The 23,782-nt window shown below is 38.9% G+C and overlaps 1 protein-coding gene across 1 annotated transcript; it reads left to right on the top strand.

The window, feature by feature from the left end:
• The first annotated feature begins 602 nt into the window (after positions 1 to 602).
• LOC139759662 (glucose-6-phosphate isomerase-like) lies at positions 603 to 22,958 on the top strand. The gene is made up of 11 exons (XM_071682067.1): positions 603 to 713; positions 7,214 to 7,407; positions 7,946 to 8,039; positions 9,167 to 9,358; positions 10,255 to 10,437; positions 10,562 to 10,675; positions 16,907 to 17,146; positions 17,588 to 17,727; positions 19,126 to 19,309; positions 19,461 to 19,732; positions 21,300 to 22,958. Exons 2-11 carry the CDS (start codon positions 7,226 to 7,228, stop codon positions 21,418 to 21,420), a joined length of 1,722 nt encoding a protein of 573 aa, XP_071538168.1. The 5' UTR covers positions 603 to 713; positions 7,214 to 7,225; the 3' UTR covers positions 21,421 to 22,958.
• Positions 22,959 to 23,782: the final 824 nt, after the last annotated feature.

The raw sequence follows: 23,782 nt of genomic DNA, 5'->3' as shown, positions 1-23,782 counted from the left end.
ATTCAAAGCAGGTTGGTTCAACCATATGTTGTTTACAACCTACCCTTACTGCCTTTATTTATGGTAATTACCATTCACTTGAAAAACATATTTAGCAAAGGCCTAGCCCACAATGGACAGTTACACTTAGTATACATGTGAAATGGTAGACAGTGGATCTCCCTCAGTGTGGACCACTGAGTATGACCACAGACAACCTTGGCCTGTTACTGGAGCACCACAGTAAAAACCACTTTCACCTCCCACATAATACACAATATGCTGTTCCATTACTGTGTTATGCCTCTTCTGATATATTCATGAATTCACCTACAGAATTTTATCATTTACATGATAAAACCATATGACACTTTTAATATATATAGATGAAGGCAATCTCTTAATCTGTTTCATGATTACATTAACAAAACAAAACAGAAAAAGTAAACGGAAAGAGTAGTAAACAGAAAGAGAAAGCTCACAACTCACTTTTGGTACATCAAGGATGTGGGAAATGATGTACTCAAATGCAACATTTGCTCCAGGCACTTCTGCTGCCTCCAACTTAGCTGTCCACTCAACCAAGGTCTCCTTTACAGTATCTGGTCCAGTTGTGTAAGCTCCGTGACTCAAGTTAGTGTGGGTGAGATTCTGCTTAGGTGCATACACACAGTGGTACTTCTCTCTTTGGACAGAAACTGTCCCATTTTGGCTGGATCTTACATTATTTTGAGGTAATTTGTAAAGAGAATTCTTGTGCATGTGAATGGGTGATACTTTTTGAGCAAAACAAAGTTGAACAGATATTTTTTTTACTGTGTTAATAGATATGTATGGAAATCACCATGATTTTTGAAAATAAGATGAGGACTCATATGCGAAAAGTGATAACAAATGAGAACAAGTCCTTGTGTACTGATCCTGTAGAACCTCTGATTATACAATTTAGGCAACATTCTGAATCCGAAATCATGTTTCTTCTGTCAAAACCAAATCTGTATAAACAAAAAAGTTCATTTATCACTCAGAATATGATTTCTGAAACTGAGATAACAATAAACCATGATAACAATACAGAAGACATTTCATGAATGGATTTATTAGAAAAAAAAAAAAGTGCTTGAAGACGACACCAAGTAAGACTACAAGTAAAGGGTAAGATAAAAAAAAAAAAAGCAAAATTATGATACTTAATTCTTTATGTATTACTGTTCAATTGCAGCATACTAGTAAACAAAAAATAAAATACTTCTCAACATAGGTAGAAAAAGCATTAGCATGTTAATCTCACAACTTGAGTGTGTCAAGGTACATTCAGCCACCAAGACTGCCCCACAGTGTACAGTTCTAGGAATGTACTAGCTTGAGATATCAACAATATCAGCAATCTAAATCTTCTAAAATCAGCAAGATGCTATTCAGTTTATACATATGTATGTAATGGAAGATGGCTTCTATACATTATGAAACCATTTTTAGTTTGTGAAGACAATAATAAAAAGGAAACTTACAGTATCAAACATAAGCTAAATAACTTGTCCACGTCCTGTAAGCAATACCCAAAATTTCATTTAATCTTGAACACCATACCATAGTAATGATTGTGTTTGACCCCTTATGCTGGGCTCCTGCAGCATCAAAGCTGCTCTACATTCAGTATCGAGAAAATGATGGTTCTTTGTCAAGTGAAATGTTCAACGAGATTACATTAATTTTCCTCCGCTGACGATAAGACAATCCTGCCGAAGGTTAATTTTTTTTTTTTTCTACCAGTGTAACCCTATGTAGGCGTAGTCTGGTAACACCTCACCATCCATTTATACTCAACGTCTTTCATAAATATCAGGATGAGTTCTTGAGGTTAAGACATTGTTACTCTACGAGTAAACTCCGTTAACATCGTCGTTTTCACATATTGGCTATGCAAACATCTGTTGGAAAGTGAAACAGGCGTGGAGTTCATATCACAGTAATGTTTTTCCCATATAGCAATGAATTACACCAAATTCTCAAATTGTCTTCCACGTACTTGATTGCATGCCTCAGCATGCCGTAAGACCTCACACTTTGGCTTCGATTTCTTGTTTGCTTTATTTGCAGCCATTGCAAAGACCCACATTTATGGAACATTATAGAGCATTACTCTTAATGATATATCATCCTCAAGAATTCACCCTAGCATTCATGAAAGACCTTAACGAATCACCCTGTGTGTGCAATAAAGGAGAATCTAATAATATTTGAATCTGGAGGGTCAGCTGTAAGCCCGCCATAACGTGCTGAGGATTGGCACTGTGGCAGTGCTCAACAACCGGGAATAAACAATCATGATCCATCGCCCTAGGATTTACTCCCGTAAAACAAGCAGGTATGTATTTGTGTCACGGGATAAGGGTTTGAGCAAACAAATGTAGAACTGTAGATCACTGCGATATTAGCTGGGAGAGTACAGTCGGCCAGTACATCCAGATATCCAGAATTTGGTCAAGGGTAGAAGATTGGGGCAAATTATTAATTCCAAAATAATGGTGAATAGCCAGAATGGGAGTGATATGTAAGAATATATTATTTATTGGAGAAATAAGTGCAAGTGTTGTGCTAGGGGTAAAGAGAAGAGAGTGCAAGCTACGCAACGGGACAGAAGACGTGCTAAGCCGTGGTTGCTGATGGGCACGGAGGGATGATAACGTTGTGACCGATGTGTTGCGTTGCGTAAGTTTGCATTAGCTTTCCCAAATAAGAATCAGAAAGCTGCTACTGTTCCTAAAATTTCAGCAGAGTAAGTTTTTCACTGATACAGCATTTTCCAATAGACTGCATAGTGATCAGAGGCGGTACTTTTAAGGGGCAATTAATCCGAACGTTGTGTGAATAGTATCGTGTATCCGAAGGTATTGTTACCTGTGAAAGAAAAAACCATACGTTGCATGCGTTGTTGGCCACGCTCGGTTAGGAAGCTGCGAAAACGCGTGATACAGACACTTGTCCACTTCAAATGCAATTCACATAGTACACTCCATCCGGTAATGGGTTTATATCGCCTTGCTTAGAGTTTAAGAGGGTGGAACTCCATATATCACCGGACAGACTCAGCCTGGGAACTGGTTAAAGGTTAGGTTAGGTTGGTAGGGGGTTATGGGGTTGTTTGCGTTGGAGAAGTCTAGTGTATAGAACCGAGTATATATATATATATATATATATATATATATATATATATATATATATATATATATATATTCATCTACTATTATACTTTGTCGCTGTCTCCTGCGTTAGCGAGGTAGCGCAAGGGAACAGACGAAAGAATGGCCTAACCCACCCACGTACACATGTATGTACATAAACGCCCACACACGCACATATACATACCTGTACATCTCAACGTATACATACTTATACATACACAGACATAAACATATATACACATGTACACATTCATACTTGCTGTCTTCATCCATTTCGTCGTCACCCCGTCACACTTGAAATTGCACCCACTCCTACGGCGCGCGCGCAAGGTAGCCCTAGGAAGAGACAACAAAGGCCACATTCGTTCACAGTCTCATTGGCAGTAGTATCGTCAAAGAACGCACTTCAAAAGTGTACATCATTTTTATGCTATGGGAAGTAGCATAGTCTTGAAACTGTATTAAAATATCCTTATCCATACACTGTATATAAGTTGAATCTTCTCTTTTATTCTTCCAAATTGACATCGTTTTTGGAGTGGCTTTAGCAGAATGAATGGCTTTAGGATGGGGGTAATTTGTAACATCAAAACCTGAATCTTTTTCTTTCTCAGTTTTCACCAACCTTGATTCGACCAGTCTTGATTCATATAGTTCATTTGTCCTCCAGCTATGCTTGACTTTATGACTGTTGTCGTTGAAGTTTAACAAATCATTTGCCGCTTCTTTGCCTTTTTGTTTTTTTTGTGTCTTTATTTACCTATCTGACCTATGTCTTTATTCACGTATGTCTTACCATAGTCTGCAAAAAGTATGCCACAGGGACGGATGCTATCGAGGTTATTCACAAACATCAGAATGTTTTGGTCCATGAGCACTCCCTTGAGTCTGAATACTCTCCTCTTTTCCAGACCCGTTATTCCCTTCCACTATTTTGATAAGTACTTTCTGTTGTGCGACCGGCACATTGCAGTCAAAATACATGATATACACTGTTCGTTCACTCAGTAGCAGTTTCTACTTCCTCAAGATATTCTAACAGTCGTGTAAAACAAGACCTCTATCTAAATCATTAGTGATTACGTAGTATATGGAAGTTATCATAAATTTCAGACAGGCAGCGCGGGAGCTAGGTGGTTCAGTACGTGCTCTTTCCTTGATATTTATGAGACGAACAGGGGAAGAGCGTGCTTATTGCTGGCAACTCTCCCTGCAAAATATTTCATTTTCATTTCATCTCCAATTTTGTGTCTTTTGCGTTTTCCTTATTGAAATCCAGACAGCAAATGTGGAAACTGTAACGACCTGATGCCGTATAATTGCTCATGGTCACATTTACCACTGGTTGCTCTTCCCCTACTTACACCATATACTTTACAAGCCTGCCAGGTACACTACTTACCTTTCAGGGCTTAATTCCTGAAAGGTGGGTGGTGTGGTTAGCATAGTGACGGAAGCCTGTGTGCACTCACATAGTGTAAACTGTAAGAAGAGTCACGCTCACTGGCCAGTAACCGCTTGTGGAGTGCCTGGTGGGTTCATGATGGAGTGGTGTGTGTGTGTGTGTGTTTGAAGGGGCGGGGAGGTGGGGCTAGCCAAGGTGGTCGGTGTAATGATGACGAAGCAAAAGTATCAGCTCTCAACGTTAGACTCCCACGGTTTTTGCTGACTGCCTTTTTTTGTAACGTTATTTTCCCTTTATCAAAACTATGCTAGGTGTCTTTTGAAGATGAACCGTATGAACATTAGTCGAGGCTTTACTTTGCTGAATGCTTGCGTCTTTGTCATAGTAGTATCAAAGTAGCTGTGATGTTAGTTCTATTTTTAACATAATAGGACAGCATATCAAGTATAGGTGAATTTTAAATGTCTTCTGCTAACTGTCTGGTCAGAAGTGACTATAAATGAGTATCGGGGAAAAAATCGACATGCCATGCGAAATGTGCAGAATTGGAAATACTCAAAAATACATGTGAGATTTCTAAATAGCCACAGTCATTGAACACCACATCATAGACATTTACAACCTAAATGTGAAATTTTTATGCTAGATTGATCATGGCATTAAAGTCAGTTGTTTGTTCGGTCATCATTTACTACGTACTGTATCTTACCCGTCGTAAGTGTTAGGCATATAATCTACCAAACAAGGAAAGATATTCTCTTGAGAAGTATTTGAGTGATATCATGACTCAACCCCCGTGGTCTACTACACAACATCTGGTCAGACTTATGTATGTAGCTGCCATGATCGGTCACATTATGGCTCTTGAATATGTTTCTGATGGAATATGCCTAAGAATGTGATCAGTAATCGCCTTTTCACCTTCTCTAGCTACCGTAACCAAAGTTTACCAAGACACATGAAGTCTTTAACATTAATATGAACTACTTTGCTGTTGAACAGAAAGAAATATGACTGATTAGTATAAAATGTAGATGAAAAACTAAGACGTACTGTATTGCATCAGAGGTGGAGAAAGTGGAATTAGCTCCTCCCATGACTCTTGGCCTTACTGGTACAAGTGCAGGCAGCTGGGAAAAGGACAAATGGTCAACGAGATTTATTATTCAAGGCGATTGTTTGGAGAAACTACATTATAGAAAAATCAACCAGAGCAGTTATTCATGGTGAGATATATGTGGATACAGCTGTATTCAGATTAAATATTAACTGGATTCTGTCATTTATAAAAAAAAAAAATCGTTTAATGGTGGTTCTGATTATTTTACTACTTGTTTATAAAGTGGTCTTTAATAACATTGCATTACATTTAGGTAGTTTCATGATTATTTTAATAATTTGGTAGATATTGAATGTTACTTCAGGCCGTATATGAAATGAAGAAAGCTGTAGGTACTGATATTGAAGCAAAAGGTCAAAAGTGATGAGGAATAGATTCTTAACTAAGCATACAAGTCGATGCGTATTGTCATTTGAATTAAAGCCTGCAGGTCGTATTTAACCAATCCAAATTCTAAAGCCATATGTTACTGACTTCATGTATGCGGTGGTCAGTATTTCACAAAATCATGAAATAATCTAACTCGTACATTTTTTAGCTTCAAAACAATAACCTAACCAGAACAACGAAGTTTCTGTAATATTACGTTAACCACTTATGTGTTAGATTATTTTTAAGCGTAGTGTTAACCGTTCTCTGGAGGTAGAATTATTAGGTGACAAACCTCAGGTGATAATGACGATGATGATGATGATAATAATGATAATAATAATAATAATGATAATAATAATAATAATAATAATAATGATAATAATAATAATAATGTAAAAGATGTTGAAATTATAGTGAGTGTAGAGAGTAGTGGGCTGACTCCCCCATTCAGGGTCGTTCACCGTCCACGGCCGACTGATACATTCCCATGGCTTTAATGTGTTTATGATTATCAATAAACCAATCTAGAAGCTGCAGGATCCCCTAGATTTTTTTTAAAGGGTTATGCCATTAGCCACATGAAAAGGAAAACAAGTAGATCCGAGCGCTTTTCTGAGTATTCATATCTAAAGATACCACTTAAGATGTGAATACTCACGAAAGATCATGTTTCATTTTGTGTGACTGGTAGCTTATTCCTGAATTATGTGTTCTTTTGTGATATATATATATATATATATATATATATATATATATATATATATATATATATATATATATATATATATATATATATATACACTATCCCTGGGGATAGGGGATTAGGAATACTTCCCACGTATTCCCTGCGTGTCGTAGAAGGCGACTAAAAGTCGAGGGAGCGGGGGGCTGGAATTCCTCCCCTCTCGTTTTTTTTTTTAATTTTCCAAAAGAAGGAACAGAGTGGGGCCAGGTGAGGATATTCCAAAAAAGGCCCAGTCCTCTGTTCTTAACGCTACCTCGCTAACGCGGGAAATGGCGAATAGTTTAAAAGAAAAAAAAAAAATATATATATATATATATATATATATATATATATATATATATATATATATATATATATATATATATATATATATATATATGATTTACAATACATTCCCCTTCAAACAGAAGAAACAACAGATGGGAAACGCAACTTCCATTTTGTGTCAGAATGATCGAAAAGTAACAGCAATGGAGAGCAAGACGTTTCTCACGGAGGAGACAGCTTTCAAACGTCTCCAAAGTTATTACAACAAAAACTGCAGCAAATTAAATATTCTGGAGTTATTCAAAGACGATCCAGTTAGGTTCACCAAATACAGGTAAGATTTAAATTGATACGCTGTGGGTCCTTCATTAACGTAGTGTGCTTGTATCGTCTTGACACGTGTTTATATATGCTTGAACCATTAATTCTTTTTGTGATTGTCGAATTGATACTTGTTTTAAGATTATTTGTCATTTAGTTGACTCCATTGGTTGTCTGACTTTTAACTGTGTGAATTAGATTTTTAAGCGTTGTTTGTGCATTGTATAAAGGCTTATTAGTTATACAAACTTTGGTTATTGAATTTAATAAGTTTTACCTGTTAACACACTATGATTGTGTTGACCTAGCTTACGAATATTCTTTTCAATATTATCCTATTGAGGGTGTAACGTGTCATCTGCTGTTGTCGGTTTATTTTGTATTTAGTAATCATAGTAGTTATTTTAGTTATTTGACTGATCATTTGCAACATTAATAAATGTGAATTATCGGAATTCACATGATGAAGATATTATAAACATCATATGCTCTGTACTTAAGTTTAGGGAATCGTGTTGATATAACCCTAACTGTGGTGTGATTCCTTCCAGTGTAATACTACAGACTCCTACAGACGGAAGCATTCTCCTGGACTACAGTAAAAATCGCATAAACGATGAAATTCTCAAGCTACTCTTCAATTTGGTAAGTGCCAGTGTTCACAGTTTTATAGATCACAGAAGTTCATAGACCACGATTTTCAGTAATCTCTTGCCTTTCTAATGTGGACACTACTTGGTATATAGGACGAGCTGCACATTTGCAAAAGGATAGTATTCAGTAACCTATCCCAGTATAAACTAAAACATTGATGTGATTAGATCCCGATTGCGCATTGTACTGGTGAATATTTTGTTAATGTTGATGTTTACTAAGTGGTATTTTACTAACGAGTCGGAACCGTTGCCTCAAACATTATGTGGCCTACTAGTTTCTTTTCCATGCGCCCCTTGTAAGTTAAGTTAAGGTAGGTTGAAATTGAAGGGCGGAATAACTTTGTTTGAGGATAGAAAACACTAAATGATTAACCTTCGTGGTTCCTGAGCGTGACGCATTCAAGGGCCGCCCAGGGTCGAGCGCGTAGTTTCGAATCCTAGTTGTGGCAGTCTGTTCACAGTCAACCCAGCTGTTCATCTGCCCCAAGGGGTTGGTCAATAGAATGGTTACCTGACTCAGGCTGATATTTTCATATATTGTTAATGAGATGGCCTTGATTCGGGCCACAGTTTCCCGTGCCGTCTCGGCTGAACAAAAAAAAAAGTGACCCCTGGGTTGGGCTAAGGTACCCCCTCGGTTGTTGGATAGAGTTTTTCAGATGTAGGGATAGAACAACCAAAGGATAGATCATGGAATTAAGCAAGAAATATCAAAACGGTGTCTTAGGCGCAAACCTCCTTTACAATAGTTTCACTTTTAAACCATTCTGCCTGGAATATACATAGCTACACCATTTCACATCAACAGAATCAGTGGATTTCTTTGTAACTGAATAACTTTACTGTTCAAGTACCCACATTTCAAGGGAGAGACCAAGCAAGATAACACTGTTCCATGCTTTAATTAATGAAGTGGACGATTTTTCAGAGAAATATGTTTATTTAGATATCATCTTCTTGGTCTTCCCTGATTTGGATTTATATAAAATCATTGCGACTTCGTGATAGGCGGTCAGTTATCGTGCCTGTTAAGACCTAATTCATTTTCAGATTCATGCCTTGTTGTCATCTATTTTGTTTTGATTTTTCTCAACTGTGATAACATATTTTCCACAGGCGAGAGCTCGCAACGTTGAGGGGTCGCGAGATGCTATGTTTTCAGGAGAAAAGATCAACTTCACGGAGGACAGAGCCGTGCTGCATGTTGCCCTGCGGCACCAGTCCCAGACTCCCATCATGGTGGACGGGGAGGATGTTGTACCTGCAGTCAAGGCTGTTCTCGAACACATGAAGGATTTTACCGACAAGGCAAAATATGGCTTCAATTACGTGCACATCCGTCAGCCATCCTGACTAGTATAACCTGCAATTCATGTGCCAGTATTCCAGTAAACTTAGTAAAGTGTATTGTCATGCTACAGCAGCATTCTGATATTGCATTCACTTCCTGTACAAAATGTTTGGCTTCCTCCTCTTTTCCCCCACCTTTACCGTGCTATCAGTCAGTGATTTTCCTTCGACTGGCTGTATTAAACTGCATGCTACTGTACATATCTTGGGTATTCTAGAATACGTCCTTAACCACTTGAGCATGTGTTTTCCATAAATCTATGAACATTTCTTGAGGATTTTCACCTTTTTCTAGCATTTTTTTCTTTATATGTAAAGCAAATACCTGTACACATGGTCAGCTCTCCATAAAACCTTCTTGCACTGCTGATTCCAACATATGAATCACTGCTCCGCTCCACGAATCTGCGATACATTTTTTCTCAGTACTCTGGCTGGACCTATCAACTTCTTTATAATTCTGTTATTAACGCAACACATCATTTTCAACATAGAATCGTTGTCAGAAAGTGTGGTTTGCTTCTACTACAGACAACAACTTAACCCTTTAATTATCCCCCCCCCCCCTTTCATTACATCTAGCTTTACTCATAAAACTATGAAGATACAGGTGCAGGTACAGAATTTCTACCACTCCAGGAACCTTATTAATCTTTTTGATAACACTCGGTCTCACATTATTAGTATCATACTATATCCGGCAGACCGCTTACACCTCACTTTTGTTAACTGACTGCCTTCTTTGGACCGGATTTATGTCTCAGCCTCCCCCAACGCATGACTGCGCGAACATATCTTCTTCGACAGCTGCACTCAGCTTGTAACTAAGATTGCCATTTTCCATAATATTCCAGGTGGTATCTGGTGAATGGAAGGGGTACACTGGCGAGTCTATTACGGATGTGGTGAACGTTGGTATTGGAGGTTCTGACCTGGGTCCCCTGATGGTAACAGAGGCGCTCAAGCCTTACGCTGTCGGACCCAAGGTGCACTACGTGTCCAACGTCGACGGGACACACTTGGCGGAGACCCTCAAAGTACGTTATAATTTGTTTTTCATTATATCACTGAGAAGTCTATAGAATATAGGATACTGCACCATAGAAGCATCAAATATTGTTGTGTTCATGAATTTGATTTCTTTTTATTTCACCATGCAAGTCCCTAGATCCAGCGACAACACTCTTCATCATTGCTTCTAAGACCTTCACAACACAAGAGACTATCACCAATGCTACCTCGGCCAGAAACTGGCTCCTCGGCACTGCTAAAGATGTAAGTGTCTTTAAGTCTGCTTAATCCTCAAAATGCTGTATAATGTAACACTGTGCTAAGAAGAATGGAGAACCTTCGTTGTGTAGAGATTAATGTTGCTGACCATGACGCATTTACGGGCCGTCTGGAGTCCTTGTTGGGGCAGTCGTTTCATAATCATCCCAGCTGTTCATCCTGCCCTTCGGATTGCTTGATAAAGTGAGTACCTAGCTTGCAGGCAACTGAAAGTAGCACAGTGTAGGGATGCAGAAGGCATATATATATGTATATATATATATATATATATATATATATATATATATATAATATATATATATATATATATATATATATGTATATATATGTATGTATATATATATATTTATTATCCCTGGGGATTGGGAAGAAAGAATACTTCCCACGTATTCCCTGCGTGTCGTAGAAGGCGCTAAAAGGGGAGGGAGCGGGGTGGCTGGAAATCCTCCCCTCTCGTCTGCTTTTAATTTTCCAAAAGAAGGAACAGAGAAGGGAGCAGGTGAGGATATTCCCTCAAAGGCCCAGTCCTCTGTTCTTAACCCTACCTTGCTAATGCGGGAAATGGCGAATAGTTTGAAATATATATATTATATATATATATATATAATATTATATATATATATATATATATATGGTGGCTGATTCATGTGAAAACTGCAGATGCGGTGACTAGGTGGTAAAGTGTGTGGAAGAAGAAAGTTTAGAGTAAATGTGAATAGAGCTAGGTTATTTAGTAAAGTAGGGGGTGAGGGTCAAGTCAATTGGGAGGTGAGTTTGAATGGAGAAAAACTGGAGGAAGTGAAGTGTTTTAGATATCTGGGAGTGGATCTGTCAGCGGATGGAACCATGGAAGCGGAAGTGGATCATAGGGTGGGGGAGGGGGCGAAAATTTTGGGAGCCTTGAAAAATGTGTGGAAGTCGAGAACATTATCTCGGAAAGCAAAAATGGGTATGTTTGAGGGAATAGTGGTTCCAACAATGCTGTATGGTTGCGAGGCGTGGGCTATGGATAGAGATGTGCGCAGGAGGATGGATGTGCTGGAAATGAGATGTTTGAGGACAATGTGTGGTGTGAGGTGGTTTGAGCGAGTAAGTAACGTAAGGGTAAGAGAGATGTGTGGAAATAAAAAGAGCGTGGTTGAGAGAGCAGAAGAGGGTGTTTTGAAATGGTTTGGGCACATGGAGAGAATGAGTGAGGAGAGATTGACCAAGAGGATATATGTGTCGGAGGTGGAGGGAACGAGGAGAAGAGGGAGACCAAATTGGAGGTGGAAAGATGGAGTGAAAAAGATTTTGTGTGATCGGGGCCTGAACATGCAGGAGGGTGAAAGGAGGGCAAGAAATAGAGTGAATTGGAGTCATGTGGTATACAGGGGTTGACGTGCTGTCAGTGGATTGAAGCAAGGCATGTGAAGCGTCTGGGGTAAACCATGGAAAGCTGTGTAGGTATGTATATTTGCGTGTGTGGACGTGTGTATGTACATGTATATGGGGGGGGGGGGGTTGGGCCATTTCTTTCGTCTGTTTCCTTGCGCTACCTCGCAAACGCGGGAGACAGCGACAAAGTATAAAAAAAAAAAAAAAAAAAAAAAAAAAAAAAAAAAAAATATATATATATATATATATATATATATATATATATATATATTGGAAGGCAAGTGAGCTAACAAAAAAAGGAATTACTTGAAGAGTTGGCTCTGCTGAAAATTGTCACTCACAAGGGAACGTGAATGGGTAAGAAAACAGATGTAAGGGACTGGATTGAAAACATTTAATGAAAAAAAAAATACCCTTGTTGAGTCCGTTATTAGCGCGTGTCCCCCTCCCTGTAAACCACATATTTCCAGTTCACTCTATCCCACGTACACCTTTCACCCTCTTGCATTCTTAGGCCCAAACACTCAAAATCTTTTTTTCATTCCATCCTTTCACCTGCAATTTGGTCTCATCTCTGCTATACACTTCTGACACATATATCCCCTTTGTCAACCTCCCTCTTATTTCCTCCACATCCCCGAACCCTCTTCAGCTCTCTTTTACAACCACTGTCACCACCTATTGTCCTCAGATATTTCATTTCCAACCATCCTCCGCACACCCTCATATGTAGCCAATGTCTCGCATCCATACAACATGGTTGTGATTACAAGATCTTCCAAACATATCCATTTTCACCCTCTCTTGCCATATGTTCCCTCAGAAGGCGTATGAATATAAGGCCTTTAAAATTTGTCTCTAAAACAGCTTTCTGTACCATACTTGTTGCCCTCTGACCTCCCCTATGTTTCTTTTCCATAGGTGTTGTGTGACCAGACGAGAATATTCTAGTATTGGCTTGCTGGAGATATTCTCGTCCATGAAGGTTGATGCAGTTCTGATATTTGGTTGCAGACATTTGGTATCAACTTTTCTCATAACTTCCTAAAGTTGATACCTTGCAAAAGATTGTGTTGATACTAGTTTGTGTTACGGGGAGAGTTTTGTACTCGTGTTGCCCCGTCTCTTAACTTTGTACCTCCCACTCATTTGCATTTTTTCCCCGCAAAAATCGTCCAAATGCCTCTCTCTTCTCTTTCACTGATAATCTTACTTCTTCATCCCACCACTCACTACCCTTTCTAATCAACCCACCTCCCACGCTTCTCATGCCACAAGCATTTTTGCGCAAGCCATCACAGCTTCCCTAAATACATCCCATTCCTCCCCCCACTCCCCTTACCTCCTTTGTTCTCACCTTTTTCCATTCTGTACTCAGTCTCTCCTGGTACTTCCTCACACAAGTCTCCTTCCCAAGCTCACTTACTCTCACCACGCTCTTTACCCCAACATTCTCTCTTCTTTTCTGAAAACCCCTACAAATCACCTTCGCCTCCACAAGATAATGATCAGACATGCCTCCAGTTGCACCTCTCAGCACATTAACATCCAAAAGTCTCTCTTTCGCGCGCCTGTCAATTAACGCGTAATCCAATAATGCTCTCTGGCCATCTCTCCTACTTACATACGAATACTTATGTATATCTCGCTTTTTAAGCCAGGTATTCCCAATCACCAGTCCTTTTTCAGCACATAAATCTACAGGCTCTTCACCATTTCCATTTACAACACTGAACACCCCATGTATACCAATTATTCCCTCAACTGCCCCATTACTCACCTTTGCATTCAAATCACCCATCACTATAACCCGGTCTTGTGCATCAAAACCACTAACACACTCATTCAGCTGCTCCCAAAACACTTGCCTCTCATGCTCTTTCTTCTCATGCCCAGGTGCATATGACCAATAATCACCCATCTCTCTCCATCAACTTTCAGTTTTACCCATATCAATCTAGAATTTACTTTCTTATACTCTATCACATACTCCCACAACTCCTGTTTCAGGAGTAGTGCTACTCCTTCCCTTGCTCTTGTCCTCTCACTAACCCCTGACTTTACTCCCAAGACATTCCCAAACCACTCCTCCCCTTTACAATGAGCTTCGTTTCACTCAGAGCCAAAACATCCAGCTTCCTTTCCTCAAACATACTACCTATCTCACCTTTTTTTCTCATCTTGGTTACATCCACACACATTTAGACACCCCAATCTGAGCCTTCGAGGAGGATGAGCACTCTCCGCGCGTCTTCACTATATATATATATATATTTTTTTTTTTTTTTTTTTTTTTTTTTTTTTTTTATACTATTCACCATTTCCCGCGTTAGCGAGGTAGTGTTAAGAACAGAGGACTGGGCCTCTGAGGGAATATCCTCACCTGGCCCCCTTCACTGTTCCTTCTTTTGGAAATTGAAAAAAAAAAAAGAGGGGAGGATTTCCAGCCCCCCGCTCCCTCCCCTTTTAGTCGCCTTCTACGACACGCAGGGAATACGTGGGAAGTATTCTTTCTCCCCTATCCCCAGGGATATATATATATATATATATACATATATATATATATATATATATATATATATATAAAAGGACTGATGATTGGGAATACCTGGTTTAAAAAGCGAGATATACATAAGTATACGTATGAAAGTAGGAGAGATGGCCAGAGAGCGTTATTGGATTACGTGTTAATTGACAGGCGCGCGAAAGAGAGACTTTTGGATGTTAATGTGCTGAGAGGTGCAACTGGAGGGATGTCTGATCATTATCTTGTGGAGGCTAAGGTGAAGATTTGTATGGGTTTTCAGAAAAGAAGAGTGAATGTTGGGGTGAAGAGGGTGGTGAGAGTAAGTGAGCTTGGGAAGGAGACTTGTGTGAGGAAGTACCAGGAGAGACTGAGTACAGAATGGAAAAAGGTGAGAACAATGGAAGTAAGGGGAGTGGGGGAGGAATGGGATGTATTTAGGGAATCAGTGATGGATTGCGCAAAAGATGCTTGTGGCATGAGAAGAGTGGGAGGTGGGCCGATTAGAAAGGGCAGTGAGTGGTGGGATGAAGAAGTAAGAGTATTAGTGAAAGAGAAGAGAGAGGCATTTGGACGATTTTTGCAGGGAAAAAATGAAATTGAGTGGGAGACGTATAAAAGAAAGAGACAGGAGGTCAAGAGAAAGGTGCAAGAGGTGAAAAAAAGGGCAAATGAGAGTTGGGGTGAGAGAGCATCATTAAATTTTAGGGAGAATAAAAAGATGTTCTGGAAGGAGGTAAATAAAGTGCGTAAGACAAGGGAGCAAATGGGAACTTCAGTGAAGGGCACAAATGGGGAGGTGATAACAAGTAGTGGTGATGTGAGAAGGAGATGGAGTGAGTATTTTGAAGGTTTGTTGAATGTGTTTGATGATAGAGTGGCAGATATAGGGTGTTTTGGTCGAGGTGGTGTGCAAAGTGCGAGGGTTAGGGAAAATGATTTGGTAAACAGAGAAGAGGTAGTAAAAGCTTTGCGGAAGATGAAAGCTGGCAAGGCAGCAGGTTTGGATGGTATTGCAGTGGAATTTATTAAAAAAGGGGGTGACTGTATTGTTGACTGGTTGGTAAGGTTATTTAATGTATGTATGACTCATGGTGAGGTGCCTGAGGATTGGCGGAATGCGTGCATAGTGCCATTGTATAAAGGCAAAGGGGATAAGAGTGAGTGCTCAAATTACAGAGGTATAAGTTTGTTGAGTATTCCTGGTAAATTATATGGGAGGGTATTGATTGAGAGGGTGAAGGCATGTACAGAGCATCAGATTGGGGAAGAGCAGTGTGGTTTCAGAAGTGGAAGAGGATGTGTGGATCAGGTGTTTGCTCTGAAGAATGTATGTGAGAAATACTTAGAAAAGCAAATGGATTTGTATGTAGCATTTATGGATCTGGAGAAGGCATATGATAGAGTTGATAGAGATGCTCTGTGGAAGGTATTAAGAATATATGGTGTGGGAGGCAAGTTGTTAGAAGCAGTGAAAAGTTTTTATCGAGGATGTAAGGCATGTGTACGTGTAGGAAGAGAGGAAAGTAATATATATATATATATAAAGTAATATATATATATATATATATATATATATATATATATATATATATATATATATATATATATATATATATATATATATATATATGTATATATATATATATATATATATATATATATATATATATATATATATATATATATATATATATATATATATATATATATATATATATATATATATATATATACACCATCTTAAGCCAGGTAACCATGCATCGACCAATCCCGAAAGAAAGATAAACACCGGGGTTGGATGTAGATCATCTGCCGCGCTACATGCGGGCCCGATCCCGTGTGCGTCAGTAGTGACCTATGATGATCAGTAACTGTGAGCGCTACACCACGAAGGGTGTATCACAACTGTGTGTATACTAAACCCTCAAGAATACGGGCACATAGCACCTAATTGGATGAAAGAATGGTTTTAACAAATGTTTGAAAACTACAAGACACACACAATATAGATTATTGAGTCATGATTTTGATCTTAGGTAGGAGTATTTCAGGAATATAAGTCTGTACATTATCTGTATGTTTTACTCCGACTTGGTTTTTTTCTTTTGTCCACCAAATAACAGAGCTGGGTTTGAAGATCTCATTTGTATAGAGTACATAGGGTGATTATTTTGTGACAAACAGCTTTCTTTCATTCAGAGGATAAATAACTGTAACTAACAGCTTTGATTTAGAGGATGAATAACGATGACTAACATATTTCTTTAATCTAGAGGAGGAATAACTATAACTGACAGCTTTCTTTCACTTAGGATTCTGCTGTTGCTAAACATTTTGTAGCCCTGTCAACCAATGCCACGAAAGTGAAGGAATTTGGCATCGATGAGGCTAACATGTTCGGCTTCTGGGAGTGGGTGGGCGGACGGTACTCCCTGTGGTCCGCTATAGGCCTCTCCATCTCCCTTAACCTGGGCTTTGACAACTTCGAGAAGCTCTTGTGTGGCGCTCACTACATGGATAACCATTTCAAAACGGCACCATTAGAGAAAAACGTAAGAAAAACATATCTGATAATTTTTATGAATGTCAAAAATAATTACGATTTTCTTGTATTCTTTATAGCGATTAAGACATTCCGAGAAATGAAGTCTTATCCGCATTATTATAAATTTCTTATAAGCTTTCAGACTGATTGATATAAGAAACAGAATGGGTTGAAGGTTCATGGATTATTCAGGTCAGAGTCAAGACAGATGAACTAAGACTTATGTAGTGTAAGGGTTATTGTTGGTGATCAAGTATTACTGATAGTCCCGCTTGAGTCTGCACGACTGCCAGGGATCATCACAACTGTAGTTAGTACTAAATGATTAATCCTTCATTGAAGACTAAACGATAAATGGGTGTCTGTAGCTTTTATAAGTCATACAAACTATATATAAATCATTCATTGGTCATCTTGACGTAGGATGATGTTTTAATGACCGTGACAGATCCCGGTGATCTTGGCTCTCCTGGGTGTGTGGTACCATAACATGCATGGCGCCGAGACGCATGCACTCCTGCCCTACGACCAGTACCTTCACCGGTTTGCGGCGTACTTCCAGCAAGGTGATATGGAGTCAAATGGAAAGTAAGTGTTGCATTTATGAGTTGCTCAGACATCCCCTCTGTGAAATCAGGCTGCCTAAGAAACTCACATTACAATATTAACACTTGTGATCCGACCAAGCTGTCTTGTCTTCTTATATATATATATATATATATATATATATATATATATATATATATATATATATATATATTTTTTTTTTTTCTTTTTTTTTTTTTGCTTTGTCGCTGTCTCCCGCGTTTGCGAGGTAGCGCAAGGAAACAGACGAAAGAAATGGCCCAACCCACCCCCATACACATGTATATACATACGTTCACACACGCAAATATACATACCTGCACAGATTTCCATGGTTTACCCCAGACTCTTCACATGCCCTGATTCAATCCACTGACAGCACGTCAACCCCGGTATACCACATCGATCCAATTCACTCTACTCCTTGCCCTCCTTTCACCCTCCTGCATGTTCAGGCCCCGATCACACAAAATCTTTTTCACTCCATCTTTCCACCTCCAATTTGGTCTCCCACTTCTCCTCGTTCCCTCCACCTACGACACATATATCCTCTTGGTCAATCTTTCCTCACTCATTCTCTCCATGTGCCCAAATCATTTCAAAACACCCTCTTCTGCTCTCTTAACCACGCTCTTTTTATTTCCACACATCTCTCTCACCCTTACGTTACTTACTCGATCAAACCACCTCACACCACACATTGTCCTCAAACATCTCATTTCCAGCACATCCATCCTCCTGCGCACAAATCTATCCATAGCCCACGCCTCGCAACCATACAACATTGTTGGAACCACTATTCCTTCAAACATACCCATTTTTGCTTTCCGAGATAATGTTCTCGACTTCCACACATTCTTTAAGGCTCCCAGGATTTTCGCCCCCTCCCCCACCCTATGATTCACTTCCGCTTCCATGGTTCCATCCGCTGCCAGATCCACTCCCAGATATCTAAAACACTTTACTTCCTCCAGTTTTTCTCCATTCAAACTTACCTCCCAATTGACCTGACCCTCAACCCTACTGTACCTAATAACCTTGCTCTTATTCACATTTACCCTAAACTTTCTTCTTTCACACACTTTACCAAACTCAGTCACCAGCTTCTGCAGTTTCTCACATGAATCAGCCACCAGCGCTGTATCATCAGCGCACAACAACTGACTCACTTCCCAAGCTCTCTCATCCACAACAGACTGCATACTTGCCCCTCTTTCCAAAACTCTTGCATTCACCTCCCTAACAACCCCATCCATAAACAAATTAGACAACCATGGAGACATCACACACCCCTGCCGCAAACCTACATTCACTGAGAACCAATCACTTTCCTCTCTTCCTACACGTACACATGCCTTACATCCCCGAAAAAAACGTTTCACTGCTTCTAACAACTTGCAGGTATGTCACACGAAGCGGACGTCCAGTGGAATACAGCACAGGACCAGTTGTGTGGGGTGAGCCAGGCACCAACGGTCAACATGCATTCTACCAGCTAATCCATCAGGGTTCAAGGCTCATCCCAGCTGACTTCATTGCCCCCATCAAGTCTCATAATCCTATGGCAGACAATCTTCACCACAAGGTTTGTTGTTATATGATCAGCCGTGACATTTTCAACAAATATATTTTCTTCCACTCTCAAGATAAGAAATGCCCATATTTCATTAGTATACTGTGTAAAATTATTAATGACGTCAGTTTGTCATTATTAATGTTTCCTGTTTATTCAACAGCTTCTGCTGGCCAATTTCCTTGCACAGACTGAAGCTCTCATGGTGGGGAAGACACGAGAAGAGGCCAAGGCTGAACTTGAGAAGGCAGAGATGCCAGCCGATAACATAAAACGAATCTTGCCTCATAAAGTGTTCGAAGGCAACCGTCCAACGAACTCTATTTTGGTAGAACAAGTGTCGCCATTTACCTTGGGAGCGCTGATTGTCATGTATGAACACAAGATTTTTACCCAGGGTGTCATATGGGACATCAATTCCTTTGACCAATGGGGGTAAGAATATTTTTCTTCGTGACCTATTTTATGCATATTTAGAAAACTAATCCCAGAGAGAAATATAAAATAGATTATAAAAGTATTTCTTGTTGGGAACATCCATTTAATTGTGAATTGTTGTTAACTCTATCAATTTGAGAACTGAAGTATTTAACCTCTGAATAGTGTAGATGAAAACAGAATTGAAGACTAGAGCAAGAGCAATAGACAGAGTGAAGAAAAGCTAGGAAGGAGTTATTGTTGTGATTCTGGCCACGCATTCTCTCGAACATATTTGTTTGAAATGTGAGGATGACCAGACTGCTGGTTCTCTTCATGTTTTTTCAAACAATGGGTTGAAGTAACTTGATGTTAGAAAAGGGGTACCTGCAGGGAGCTTGAATGACTTAGACAAGTCCGAGGAAGGAGTAGAGACAATGTTCGTAAGAGTTGGAAGGATGAAAGGTAATGGGAAGACGTTGCAAAGTAGGCGACAGGAGCAATAGTGCTTTTACAAAATGGAAAAGCTGGAGTATAGTGGAGTGGTGAGTAAGATGATAAAGAGTTGATTTAGAAGTATGTGTACAGGCATGGAAAAGTGGTCATATGCCTTACGAGTTGTTGAAGGCAATAATTACTCCACTATATAAAGGCAAAGGGTATAAAACTTGCCTTAAGAATTGTAGAAGAGTGATTTAGCATAGTTTTCAAAGTATGCGGTAGTGTAGTGTATGAAATTAGAGAAAAGGATAAGTGAAACCTTTTTTGGTGAGAAGCTAATGAATTTAGGAAAGGAATAGGGTATGTAGATCTTCTTTCAGAACTTTGCATTAAGACAAATGGCTGCAAAAGTTACAGAGAACAGGAAGAAAGCATAAGAAGCATTTACAGAGTTAGAAAAGTACGTATGATACACTGGAGAGGAAAGCTCATTGGGAAATTCATTTTCTACATGGTGAAAGACCTCCCTCCCAGAATTACAGTGAGGCAACGTGAGAGGAAATGGTGGTATAAGCGAGGAGCTTCAAATAAACGTGGGAGTGTGTGAAGGTTGTGTGATGTCACCATGGTTATTTAATGTTTTTATTGATGGGCCAGCAAGTAGAATGAAATGGGGTGGAATGATAGTTGTACACTGCCACTCATGGTGCAACAGACAAATCTTTGTACTTGATGTCTTCTTGTAAATTAAGTCAAAAGAGGGGTTGGATAGAATGGTGGACCCCTTTGATGAATTATGCTACAGGTGAATGCTCAGTGAGAATGCCAGAAGTAAATACTTAGCTTCCGAAAAAGAATGATACATAGATAGATATATCGAGAGACAGAGATATATGGATGGACAGGTAGATAGGTATGTGGATGGGAAGATAGACATGTAACGAAAAAAGAAGGCTGGTCTTTGAGGAAGTCTTTTTGCATCCATCTTGTGGAGTGTCGCTGGATATGTTTACGTTTAGAGTGGCTCTCAAATGACTAGTCTCTGTCATGTCTTTTTAAGGCAGTTATAAAGATGTGCTATATATTTGGTGCATAAGATTCAGGTCATCTATGACTCAAGTCTTCCATTCAACCCTATTTCCAGAGTGGAACTTGGTAAGCAGTTGGCTAAAGCTATAGAACCGGAGCTTCAGGACAAGGACCCGGTTTCATCCCATGATTCATCAACCAACGGACTCATCAACTTTATCAAGAAGCACCTGTGATACCTCCTGCATATTGCTCTGATGTCTTCACACGCTCACTTGTCTTCCCAGGACTTCAGTGTGTGATTATACTTTACATGGTAGAAGTGTGATTATAATCGTAGAAGTATGTATATTCTGTACAAGGCAGAAGTTTGATTATACTTTACATGGTAGAAGTGTGATTATAATCGTAGAAGTATGTATATTCTGTACAAGGTAGAAGTTTGATTATACTTTACATGGTAGAAGTGTGATTATAAATCGTAGAAGTGTGAATATTCTGTGCAAGGTAGAAGTTTGATTATACTTTACATGGTAGAAGTTTGATTATAATCGTAGAAGTATGTATATTCTGTACAAGGCAGAAGTTTGATTATACTTTACATGGTAGAAGTGTGATTATAAATCGTAGAAGTGTGAATATTCTGTACAAGGTAGAAGTTTGATTATACTTTACATGGTAGAAGTTTGATTATAATCGTAGAAGTATGTATATTCTGTACAAGGCAGAAGTTTGATTATACTTTACATGGTAGAAGTGTGATTATAAATCGTAGAAGTGTGAATATTCTGTGCAAGGTAGAAGTTTGATTATACTTTACATGGTAGAAGTTTGATTATAGTACATCGTAGAAGTGTGAATATTCTGTACAAGGTAGAAGTGTGACTATACAAAACAAGGTAGAAGTGTAACTATATTGTATATGGTAGAAGTGTGAATATATTGTAGATGGTAGAAGTGTGACTATACAGTACATGGTAGAAGTCTGATTATATTGTACATGGTAGAAATGTGATTATAATGTACATGGTAGAGGTGTGATTGTAATGTTTATGATATGAGGAGCATGGGTGGTGAGTGTCAGTGGAGAAGGATGGGTGTTGAGAAACTACATATATATATATATATATATATATATATATATATATATATATATATATATATATATGTGTGTGTGTGTGTGTGTATTTATTTATTTATTTTGGTTTGTCGCTGTCTCCCACGTTAGCGAGGTAGCGCAAGGAAACAGACGAAAGAATGGCCCAACCCACCCACATACACATGTATATAGGATACACGTCCACACACGCAAAATATACATACATATACATCTCAATATATATATATATATATATATATATATATATATATATATATATATATATATATATATATATATATATATATCTTTTTCTTTCTTTTCTTTTAAACTATTCGCCATTTCCCGCGTTAGCGAGGTAGCGTTAAGAACAGAGGACTGGACCTTTTTTGAAATATCCTCACCTGGCCCCCTCTGTTCCTTCTTTTGAAAAATAAAAAAAAAAAAAAACGAGAGGGGAGGATTTCCAGCCCCCCGCTCCCTCCCCTTTTAGTCGCCTTCTACGACACGCAGGGAAATACGTGGGAAGTATTCTTAATCCCCTATCCCTAGGGATAATATATATATATATATATATATATATATATATATATATATATATATATATATATATATATATATATATATATATATATATATATATATATATATATATATACATATATATATATATATATATATATATATATATATATATATATATATATATATATATATATATATATACACACACAGACATATACATATATACACATGTACATAATTCATACTGTCTGCCTTTATTCATTTCCATCGCCACCCCGCCACACATGGAATAACAACACCCTCCCCCCCTCATGTGTGCGAGGTAGCGCTAGGAAAAGACAATAAAGGCCCCATTCGTTCACACTCAGTCTCTAGCTGTCATGTAATCGTGCACCGAAACCACAGCTCCCTTTCCACATCCAGGCCCCAGAGAACTTCCCATGGTTTACCCAAGACTCTTCACATGCCCTGGTTCAATCCATTGACAGCACGTCGACCCCGGTATACCACATCGTTCCAGTTCACTCTATTCCTTGCACGCCTTTCACCCTCCTGCATGTTCAGGCCCCGATCACTCAAAATCTTTTTCACTCCATCTTTCCACCTCCAATTTGGTCTCCCACTTTTCCTCGTTCCCTCCACCTCTGACACATATATCCTCTTGGTCAATCTTTCCTCACTCATTCTCTCCATGCCATGTGACCAAACCATTTCAACACACCCTCTTCTGCTCTCTCAACCACACTCTTTTTATTACCACGCATCTCTCTTACCCTATTATTGCTTACTCGATCAAACCACCTCACACCACATATTGTCCTCAAACATCTCATTTCCAGCACATCCACCCTCCTCCGCACAACTCTATCCATAGCCCACGCCTTGCAACCATATAACATTGTTGGAACCACTATTCCTTCAAACATACCCATTTTTGCTTTCCGAGATAATGTTCTCGACTTCCACACATTCTT

This window comes from Panulirus ornatus, chromosome 33 (genome assembly GCF_036320965.1).
Source record: "Panulirus ornatus isolate Po-2019 chromosome 33, ASM3632096v1, whole genome shotgun sequence".
In the NCBI taxonomy this organism is placed as follows: Eukaryota; Metazoa; Arthropoda; class Malacostraca; order Decapoda; family Palinuridae; genus Panulirus; species Panulirus ornatus.
Note: the sequence above shows the minus strand (reverse complement) of the source record. Positions and strands in the feature narration are given on the sequence as shown.